The sequence below is a fragment of the Lytechinus variegatus genome, chromosome 7, assembly GCF_018143015.1.
Source record: "Lytechinus variegatus isolate NC3 chromosome 7, Lvar_3.0, whole genome shotgun sequence".
Classification (NCBI taxonomy): domain Eukaryota; kingdom Metazoa; phylum Echinodermata; class Echinoidea; order Temnopleuroida; family Toxopneustidae; genus Lytechinus; species Lytechinus variegatus.
The window spans coordinates 21,426,632-21,437,874 of NC_054746.1; the positions used below are offsets into that span (position 1 = coordinate 21,426,632).

General features: G+C 37.9%; 1 protein-coding gene across 1 annotated transcript; it reads left to right on the forward strand.

Annotated features, from left to right (window-relative positions):
• The first annotated feature begins 1,317 nt into the window (after positions 1 to 1,317).
• Positions 1,318 to 10,063, forward strand: LOC121418728 (speedy protein A-like). The gene is made up of 6 exons (XM_041612804.1): positions 1,318 to 1,992; positions 4,386 to 4,444; positions 5,722 to 5,807; positions 6,405 to 6,576; positions 9,264 to 9,576; positions 9,881 to 10,063. Exons 1-6 carry the CDS (start codon positions 1,710 to 1,712, stop codon positions 9,934 to 9,936), a joined length of 969 nt encoding a protein of 322 aa, XP_041468738.1. The 5' UTR covers positions 1,318 to 1,709; the 3' UTR covers positions 9,937 to 10,063.
• Positions 10,064 to 11,243: the final 1,180 nt, after the last annotated feature.

The window sequence follows — 11,243 nt, forward strand, 5'->3', positions numbered from 1 at the left end:
ATGGGGGTGTGTGTGTGTGTGAGTGGGGGGGGGGGGGGTGATTTGCTCCAAAGCAAGCAATTTGAGCTCATTTGCAATCACACTTTCTCCGTTCTTTTTCATTCCTTTTACTTTTTTTCAGTGGGAGGGGGGGGGGGGGTATTGGCCCTAAGCAAAATAATTGGTATATAACGGCACTGTATTCTACAATTTGAGTTGAATATTTCATGATAGATTGGAAATTTGAAAATTAATACTTAAAATTACAGTCTTAACGATCTAAAACAAGTAAATTTAAAGTACACCAGTTCCAGGGTTATTATGACCATTCTCCTCTATATACAGTTGTATATATATATATATATATATATATATATATATATAATATATATATATATATATATATATATATATGTTAGTGTTTGCCGCTTATGGTCGCTTTCATCACTTGTTTTACTTCTTTGGTCGATCGGGGCGCAATTTCAATGTTAAACCCAGTCGATACAGTATGATGTCTTCCGGCTGGATCAGCAAGCAAATTTTCATCCGTAAATATTCCAGTAGTGTAAGTCCAAGAAATTTAAAAAAGAAATCAAAATTAAGGTTCGGTTAATTCATTATCCATTCGCTCTCGGGGCGTGCCCAGAATTTCATATTTTTTTCAGGGGGCGGGAGGGCACTGGAATGAAAAAAATGTCAGCGCTCTAAAAGTGTTTATTAATTTTCTCTCAAACAAAATTGACAAAATAAGCAGTGGCGTGATGAGCCATAAACACGAGGGACACAACATACACTGTGTGACAAAACTTCTTTAAAAAATCACTAGCGAGCGACGGCCGCAGTGTGACAAAATGTGACATTTCCAAAATGAAAATCTTTATTATTTGTGACAGTTTTACAGAATTTTCAGGAAAAAGGGATAATCTCACCACGGTTTCTTTCCTTTTCTCTTCTCATTTTTTTTTTTTGGGGGGGGGCTGCATGGGCAAGACCCCCATCTGTAAAAATGTGCAAAAAAGGTTTTCACTTAAAAAGGGACCCATTTTTTCATCCACATTGTAACAGACCGACCCAACTTTCCGATGTGGGGCTTATGAGGGCAACAAAACAATTGTCTTTTAGCCGGCTTTTTAGGCCTTGGGTTTGTTGGGGGCCTAACAACCGAGTTTCCACTTTGAGTAAACACTAAAGAAACTTTCGTTTCTGGCCCGGGGTTTCTAGTCCTAACTATACAGCGCTAGCGCCAATTAAGATGGGATCAAATCTTCGGAACCATCGAATTCCTTCATATAAAGGCGCGAAACAAATTAAGTGTAAACACTACAAATTTATGACGTAACAAAGAAGCGCTATCCATTGATCGCAGACGCGATGACATTGGTGTTTTGCCCATAATCCAGCGCGCATGTCATGATATACGCGATACACACATGCGCAAGCTCATCACATGACGTCATGATCGATCAGCTGAGCTAGCTGCTGAGATCGCGTATCGAGAGCTGCGCCACAGCTGCTATGCTATGCTGAAACTACAGGTGAAACGAAACTACTAGCTGCCGGTTTGCCGCGCCCCGCAACTTCCCCGTCTGCCATCCTTCGAGATCCCGTTACCATAGCGGTACCGGTACCTACCTAGCTCGGATTGATTCATTAATTGGACATTGCAAAGAAAAATAAGAAAAATCTATACACAGGTACAAGACCAGTGTCGTTCAGGCCTAAGTTGGAACATGAAAGGCACTCAACAGCCGATTAAATTGCCTGGAATTCTGCAGAAAACGGCGAAAATGTTGTCTGTTCGCGGAAGTGGCAAATCAGCCTCCACGACATCAGGCTCAGGCTCGACAACTTTGGCACAACCCGACAAAGGAACATTCTATAATAAATTTACTGCAGCCGAAAACGAACATGAAATGTCCACATCTGCACAGTTCAGTTCTTTCTTCAGGAGAAAGCAGCCACAGAAAATGATCGTCACATCGGAGGAAATAACAGCATTTTTCCGACTTTTTGGTGAGCAATCAATCAAAATATCAATCAGACTTGGTCTGCAGTCTCAATCAGTCACTGAGATTCAGAATAAGACAGACTCAGGGAGAATCATACTGACCTGAGGCTGAGAGTAGACTCAAACAAAGTCAGACATAGACTCTGTCAGTGTCAACCTTAGTTATACTCCTCCCAGTCCCAGTCTCACTCTAGACTAGATCTGTTTGTTACTCAAACGTAACTAATTTTAGATTTGTGTAGGCCTAGGCTAGGGCCTAACGTTAGGCTAGATAGATCTAACCAAGGCCGCTCCGGCCCACAGGCCAGAGCTCATGACCCTGGGTTGGGCTAGGCCAACCTAGAATAGATCTAACGTTAGATCTTGAGTTTAATGTTCTTATACTTATAGTAGGCTAGGGCCTAGGGGGCCTATAGGCTACCTGTTCTCTTTAAAGGGGAAGTTCACCCTGACAAAAACTTTATTGAAAAAATAGCAGAAAAAATAATAAAAAATATTGCCGAAGGTTTGAGAAAAATTCATCAAATAATTAAAAAGTTACTGGAATTTCAATTATTTGATTTGTGACGTCATATGCGAGCAGCATTCCTACATAGCGAATGGTAAAAAATCAATAAAATGTCATTTTCTCAGAAAATTGGAAATGGTTTTCACTATACCTTTTGTATATCAATAGACACATTATTTCACACCCGATCATGAATAGAAAACAAAATTAAGTCATCAGGAACCATGCAAAATTTGAAATTCATGCATTTTATATTACATAACACATGGGGCAGCTGCTCGTTTATGACGTCACAAATCCAAAACTTTGAACTCTTATAACTTTCTCACTCTTTAACGGATTTTCCTCAAACCTTCACCAATATTTTTTACTATTTTTTCTGCTATTTTTGCAACAAAGTTTTCTTTAGGGTGAACTTCCCCTTTAAGAATGTTACTCTTAGGCCTAGATCTAAGATCTAGACTAGACTAGATTTAACGTTAGACTTCTAGATCAAGAACGTCTAACGTCAAATCTTAACAGTAATTCTAAGACTAAGTTAGCCTAACCCAGGGAGATCTAGCCTCGGCCTACGGAAATCTAAAATTAACTACATTTGAGTAACAAATAGATCTAGATCTAGTCTAGAGTGCGACTCGGAGGAGTGGAACTGAATTTGACACTGGCAGAGTCTGACTTTGTTTGAGTCAGGTTGTCTGATTCTGAGTGACTGATTGGTCAAAACACCAATGTCATCGCACCCATTCTCTCTGCACACGATTCTGGTATTTTGATGAGAAAGGTTGCATTTTGAGGCCTTCACATGAAATGCACAAAATTTATTATTTTTCCACCATTTTAAGTCAGATTTTTTAAATGAACATCTGTCTTTGTGTTGCATGTGTAAAGTTTGTGTGTGTTGTGTACCTTTTTTTACTATACGCTTGCGCGCAGACTACAGGGACTGCACAGACTTGAGGGAACTTGCCATAACTGCTAGATTCTTTTACAAAGCACAAATCTAACATTAAGTTAGATCTAGATCTATCATTTTGAGAAAATCCAGAGCAAAAGATGTTTTTAAGTGTCAAGACATCGGAATATCTTTATGTGCTTTAGACACTGTCCGGACATCGGATCCCCCCATCCTAGTAGTCTACTCATGTAATAGTATAAAAAAAACTCACTCTCCGGGGCCGCAGAATGGTTTTGAGAGTAGAAGGGGCCGGGGGCTGAAAAAATCACAATCAGATGATAATTTTTTTGCATTTTCGTACATGCTGGTTTTGAAAAAAAGTGTAGGGGGTGCTGATGCCACCTCAGCCCCCCTCGTTCCGTGGCCCCTGGCTCCCGACTCTTCCATTAATTTGGAAAACTCTAAATCTAGGCCTAGGTCTACTCCTGTTCAGTTTGAAAGTAAGGAACATTCCAGTCTAACTTTGACATGTCTAGAGGTAAGACACTGAGCAGCAGCCTGAACACAAAGGCCCATATTCTGAACTCAGGTTAAACTTAGACCGTTGTCTGACTCTAAGCTAAAATCATGAGAAGCCAAAATATTTAAAAAAAAAATATCTGCATATATTGTCTATTTCTTATATTTGCTATTTTGTTTCCCTTTGCTTTCATAATGAAGAAAATATTTCAATTATCATTCTGAGACAGTTATACATAATGTGTCATAAAGAGTTAATTAATTGGACATGTCCTAATAGAGAGTTGTTCCTCGATTGGCTTTCCATGATTAAACTACAACTTAAACCCAGGGTTTAATTTAAACCCCAGTTCAGAATACGGCCCATTGTGTTTGGGCTTCAAGGCAACATCCCTGGGGTTAGCTGTGTTGGTGATATAGCTCTAGGCCTAGATATAATTGTCTCTTTAACCGTTTTTCTCTCCCTCTTCTTTCAGATGATGATCTTATCCAAGACTTCCTGTGGATGGACTGTTGTGCAAAAACTGCTGACAAGGTGAAAAAAAACCCTCAAAACTAGTAGATCTAAATCCACTTGATTCTCCATGCACCTGGATCTTGTAGATCTAGGTCTTAATATGAACCTAGATCTATAACATGTGCTGGTACATGAATTCACATCTAAATATAAACTAGTCTCTTCTACTGGACGTCACAAATTAATACTAACTTCATTTCATATCTTAAGGAGATGTAAACCTATTTAGATCCATGGCTTTCATGAATTCTCAGCACATTAAAGAACGTCTAAATCTATCATTGCAGTTACATGTACATGTAAATAGTAGTCATTTTGTCAGTCATTTTTATATCTCCCAAGTTGGCATAGGGTAGTCAAACTAAAAGAAGTAGTAGTAGTTGATGCCCACTTTGAACAAGATGGCATCTAAGGGGACATTCTGTGCATGTGTGACAGAAATAATGTCAAAATTCCATGCCAACTATGCAAAGTTTGGACATAGACATATTTTGCAAATGTTGGCTCCTAATGCCTTAAATGGGGGGAGGGTTCCCTGGCATAATAATTCTAAGATTAATTTAACCCCCCAAAAAGCCTGAAAGCCTGATAATATAATATAAAAAAAGCCCTTTGCAAACTGTGCAATGCATCTTAATTTAGAGTTAGAATTTTGGTCCAATTTCATAAAACTTACATGAGATACTGGTAATGAAATTGTGCTAAGAAGGGATTTACCATAGAATTCACAATTTTATGAAATGGGACCCTGGCATTAAAGAATTTACCCTGTGGCTTTGCTACATGTACAATAATATGACTGTAAAATATGGTCAGCTGGAAATCTACAGTAGATCTTAACATATTTTATGTCAAACAGCAAGGGTCTTGTCTGTTGTACTTTATTGAAAGCTTTAAACATAATTATGCACCTGGACTGGATATAATTCATGTAAAGCCTTTTGTTGTCTGTTTTGAGAATTCTATGCAAAATACATTTGACTAATGCAAATATTTCTTGCTTGATTAAGCAGTTGCATGAATTTCTGGATCAACAAATGTAGGGGGAAAACAAATCTTTCCTATTAGTAAATGATCTGTCAAGGGATTTCCTGTCTAAATCCAAGATCATTGAAAAAAGTTGGGAACAAGTTCCCATTTTATAGAAAGTTAATTGCATCAATGTGTTTTCACTATCCTGAAAAAACCCTAATGCTATAGAAGTTAATGATAGAGATACCCCGGTTTCCCAGCAGTGTTGTATTCCCAAGTCTTAATCAGCTTTGTTTCATTCCTTCTTGTCATTTTCATTTTAGTATCTTTTGGCCATGGTCTTTGCATATTTCAAAAGGGCTCAGTACACTATCAAGCAGTACACAAGAATGAATTTCTTCGTAGCACTGTAAGTATGCAATTTGAAAAAAAGACTTGCATGAGTATGACAAAAATTGAATTATTATGGTGGAAAATTTCTTTTAAAATTAGAATAATCAGTAAGTGTGATTCTCATTCAACAATTACATCATAACAAAAATTGTGTAAAAACAGAATATACACTTTCCAATTATTTCTGTGTATTGAATAAAGGAAACATGGCAATTTGGAACGGTTGTGGCATATTGATTGGTTACAGCCAGTATAATAGTCATAGTCAAGTGCACATGAACATCATGAAGTAATATCTGCAAGTATGGAACACCATATCTCACACTGGTGCAAAATTATCCCCAAATTAGGAATTTAGGGGAAAATATTGAAAAAATAATTTTGTCTTCTCCTTATTCATAATTCACAGTGAATAGCAAAAAATCTGCAACAATAAAAACATACAGAGTAGATATTCATGTAGCATCATGGCAGAATGGTTCAATCTTCCACAAACTGTTAATGATTTAAGGGATTCAGCATCACTCAAGATACATGTAGTTCTATATCTGATCTTCAATTATCTTTTGAATCATTTATGTAACAGTGTACCTGTTCATATATAATCCTTTAGGTATTTAGCAAGTGATATGGAAGAAGATGAAGAGGATGACAAGTACAATATCTTCCCTTGGGCATTGGGGAGGAACTGGAGAAACACTTATCCTGGCTTTCTGCGCAAGAGAGACAGACTGCTAAGGACTATCCAGTACAGAGCTGCAGTCAGTAGAAAGTGTTGTGAAGAGGTATAAATGATGCATATTAAATCAAAAGCCATTTCAGATCAGATTATCATACATAGACATTTATTACCACTTCTACATTGAATTTTTTTTCCATCTCAATTTCAGCTTCTGTATCTAGCCCTTTACTGACTAAATATTCATCTTTGGACAAATGCTCTGAATAACTAATACAAATTTGTATAGCAACCAACAGGCCTTCATTTTTTTACATTTTGGGGGCAAGAGCATGCCTTTATTACAACACAAACAGGAAGAATAAAAAAAGGAGTACCGTATAAGAGTATTGAGGCATTGGATTTAAAGGTCAAGTCAACTCGAGAAAATAATAATAATAATAATGGTGGCTACTTATATAGCACACAGGTCAACCTTTAGGTGCTCATACACACAAACAATAGAAAACAAAAAAGAAGAGAATTTTGAAGTTTGAATTCTGAATAAAGGACACACTAAACTATTAATGGGAGTGGAACAAATAAGTTTTCAGTTAGGACTTGAATGTTTCTGTTGATGAAATTTGGTGTAATTGGATAGGCAGTTGATTCCATAGCTTTGGTCCTATAACAGAGACTGCATGGTACCCCGATTTGTGTTTTGTTCTGGGTGTCAGGAGCAATAGAGCATTGGATGGTGAGCGGAAACTATGTGAAGGCTGATATTTTGAGATAGAGCTGCGCAGATATGTGGGGGAGAGACAATAAACTAAATCATGTATAAGTAGAAGAATTTCGAAAGTGATTCTTTTTCAAAAAGGCGGCCAATTTAAGGACTGGAGGATTGGATAGATGGAGTCATATTTTTTGTAGGTTAGGAGACGGGCAGCAGAGTTTTGTAGATATTGAAGTTTTGTCAAATCTTTTTGTGGGAGGCTACAAAACATTTACAGAGTTGCTAATTTTCCGGATTTTTCCGGAATTCCGGATTTTTTCCTTTGCTGAAAAATATTCCGGGAAAAAAAATCGATTGTCAAAGTGAAATCCGTAAAAATTTCCCCTCCAAATCTTGTCACGGAGTTCGCTACGGAGAGCGCAATTTCAATTTTGGATGGCCAATTTGCGCAGACGGAAAATTATTAGCGTTTTGCGCAGCATGAAGTTTAGCTGGTACGGTACGCGCGAGCAATACATTGTAGCAGTTGCAAACGCCGCTGTATACCCTGCAGGGATACGGGTGTCAGCGCTATCCCAGTCGGGCGATCGCCCGGTAGAACCGCTCGAAGCACGGCCCGGTGTGGCTGCAATTGCCTGCTGCTGCGTGAGTGATAGGTTGTCTGCCGCGGGATTTCAGCTGAAAACCTATTTGCTACCATGAAATATGTGTTCTCTGGTGCGTATTCATCAATTCATATGTGTGAACTATCCATCATTTTGATAGAAATTGTGATATATGGATTTTCAATAGTATAGGATTGTCTTGTTGATGAGTACAGTGAGTGAAAAAGGGCACCCCAGCTGCTACATACACCCGTCCCGAGTCGCACCCATTGGCCGCAGCATATTAACCCGCAGCAGGTTAACCCGTACCGTAATGAGTAGGCCCTACGGGTTACATGATTTTTTTTTTTGAGCACCTTTCTTGCCTATGATATGAAGTTTATTATGTCATTAATTATTTGTTATGTACTACTGTAGATTAATGATTTCAGCCCTCTAAAGAATAAGAAAACGTTCCAGCTTCAGGGGGCTTCGCCCTTGACCCCGCCAGGGGCCCTGGGCGGGCCCCTGGACCCCGGCCTGGGTTTTCAGGATTTTTTTGAGCTATCAGTTAGCATCTCTGCATTTAAGTTTGAGAAATCTAAACGGGAGGAAATCAAAACATGGACAAATAGAGTTGTATGTCATCAGCATAACAATGACATTTAATGCCAAGTTTACGAAATATCTTGCTGATTGGTTGCATATAGAGCGAATAGAGCCGTGGACCTTAGAGTAGTTAAACCTGAGATAGAACTACTGAATCTAACATATTGAGATCGTTCTGATAGAAAGGATATGAACCAAGCAAGGGCAGTCCCCTTGATACCTTATGAGTTCAGCCTTTCAATTAGGATAGTGTGATCTACTGTATCAAATGCTGAACTCGTATCAAGAATAATAAGAACTGTAATGTTACCATTATCCATTTCACAAAAGATGTTATCTGTTAAGTTGTCTTGTAGTGCTTCTACACTATGACCAGGCTTGTAGGCATAGGTCAAATAACTCATTCTCTTGTAAATATGATGTTAACTGAGAAAACAACTCTTTCCAGCAGTTTACCTTAAAAGGACAAGTTTGATATTGGGTGGTAATTTTTCAGACACTCTTGATCTAGATTTTGTCAGCCTCGTATGGATGACAGCTTTTTTACAAACCTGTAGGACAACTCCCAAACTAAGACTTGTATTTTCTGTTCTAGTAATGACAGGCGCCAAAACTATGGCACATTTCTTTACCAAATCTGTTGGGATTGGGTCAAGTTCACATGATTGGGTGAAATGTTGATTTTAATAAAAAGAGAAAGAATCAAACAAGAATAACGCTGGAAATTTCATCAAAATATCTTTATCATTTCCATTCTAATATCCCAAGTATTACATTAGAAGGCAAAAGGTTTCATGAGAAGGGATGTTCATGAAATGGTGGTTTTAACTTCTGTGGACACATTAAGCCACCAGACCATTAACCATCTTGTATGTTTCAATGTAGGTTATGAGCTTGGTCCCAGACCACATCATCTGGAAACGTGAACGAATGCCACACCATGCCGGAGCTGTCAGGAAATATCCAGACTACGACGATGATGACGAGGCCATTCCTATGGGACCCGATGCAACACCCGTTCACTGCAGAGCATGTGAGAAAGCAGGGGGATTTGCCTTTGACATTGAAATTCATCAGAGTCCAGATAGTGGCTTTCTCTACCTATCATCATGCACAGATAGCTCTACTGATTCAGCAGGAAGCATTGAGGAAATGGAAAGCTCATCGTATCCTAAGTTGGAAGAGCTTCCTATGAAAGGTACATGTCATTCTTTTTGGAAACATTCCTCAGATGCTAACTTCGTTGTTAGTTCATGGCTGAGTACCAGTTTTCATAACTCTTTGTAAAATTACTCATGATGGCATGAATGACCTAAATATGGCTATATTGGATCATCAGTCATGTCAAACTGCATCAGCAGAAGTTGCACAATGAAGATGGGGGCATTATCATTCTCGAATTGTTGACATTTTCACATGAAAACACATTATCCTCACAATTATGTTTGCTTTTAAATGATTAATAAAATAAGAATTTTTCACAATCTATCTGTTAATTTCAGGTCATGGGGACTTCAACTTTGAGGAAGCTTCCATCTGGGCAGCCAGAGATGAATGATATGGATTACATCAAATAATGAATGCCAGTAATGGGCGTACAGGTAAATTTATCTTGTAGACCTATACTTGCTTAAAAAAAAAGTGGTCAAATATTTGTCACTTGAAAGGAGGAAGTCCACCCTGAAAATAGGTATATTTGAAGAAGAGTTATTTGCTAGATAACTAATTAAGCATTCACATTCCATTACCAATAAGAGGTTTTTAAAATTGGTGTAAGATTTTTAAAGTTACAAGTCTTAATGATAAACATCTAGCAGCTTGTAAGAAATTGGAAAGGGTGGGGGATAACCTACTTAACTATATCATATAATTATAATATTCTGGCATCCCTTTCATTCTTCTTTCCTTTCTTTCCTTTTTTCTTGCTTGTGAAAATTTGTGGGGTCCATGGCCGTCCCTCCTCCATCTGTATGCCAGTGTAATTGAATGAAGTTTATGTCAAAATATAGTAATGTGTCTCTGAAGTCACACTTCTCTTTAGACTTTTGTCAAATATTATTTGACACCAAAAGGTGGTTTTGTAAACTAGAAAAGATATGAATAGAAATACCGTAAGGGCACTAGTATTCAACCTGGCATAATTCAAAGATTTTGACATATTTCCAAAAATATTTAGAAATATGGAAACTATCTTAATTTCATACCTTTGTTATTTCCAGGGTAATCTGTTGTCGGTATTTTCTTTATCAATCTGTCGACTGTATGCGCGTAGGATCGAATTATGCGCCGATGGCCTTTTGCACTGAATTGCACTAGTATTCAACCTAGTGAGGATAGATAGCAAATCTCAAAAGGGTTTATATTGGTAAATTAGATCTAGATCTATGTAAGTCTCTGGCTTTGATTAATTCCCTGTTTGGTCTCATCTCAAATGGTCTAGTCCATAGTCAGATGGGACAAGGGCAGATTGAGAGACAGGACCATCTTTCATCGCTAGGTTGAATACTAGTGCAGACGGGTTGAATACTAGTGCAAAAAACCGTCGCCGTATAATTCGATCGCCCGCGCACACAGTCGACTGGTTGAAAAAAAAAATAACGGAAAAAGAATAACCAGCATTTGCTCTTAGAAATAAGACGGGTCTGAAATTCAGGTAAATTATATGTTTCTATATATTTGAGGAAACTCTCCTAACGGGTTGAATACTAGTGCCCTTACGGTATATGTAATTTATTTATTTATACCCTCAGGTAGTTTATTCAAATGTCTGTCTAGACAAGTCAAGTTGAATTGATAGAGAATCGAGCTGAACTGAAAATCGCATCTTCAAATTTTGAATTGCTTTAGTAACTGCGTTATTCATTC

What these genes read in the sequence shown, in the direction of transcription:
- LOC121418728 (XM_041612804.1), top strand. Translation starts at nt 1,710, where the DNA reads ATGAAAGGCACTCAACAGCCGATTAAATTGCCTGGAATTCTGCAGAAA. An exon ending in AGCATTTTTCCGACTTTTTG is followed by an intron (nt 1,993 to 4,385) that starts GTGAGCAATCAA and finishes CTCTTCTTTCAG; the next exon opens with ATGATGATCTTATCCAAGAC. An exon ending in GTGCAAAAACTGCTGACAAG is followed by an intron (nt 4,445 to 5,721) that starts GTGAAAAAAAAC and finishes TTTTCATTTTAG; the next exon opens with TATCTTTTGGCCATGGTCTT.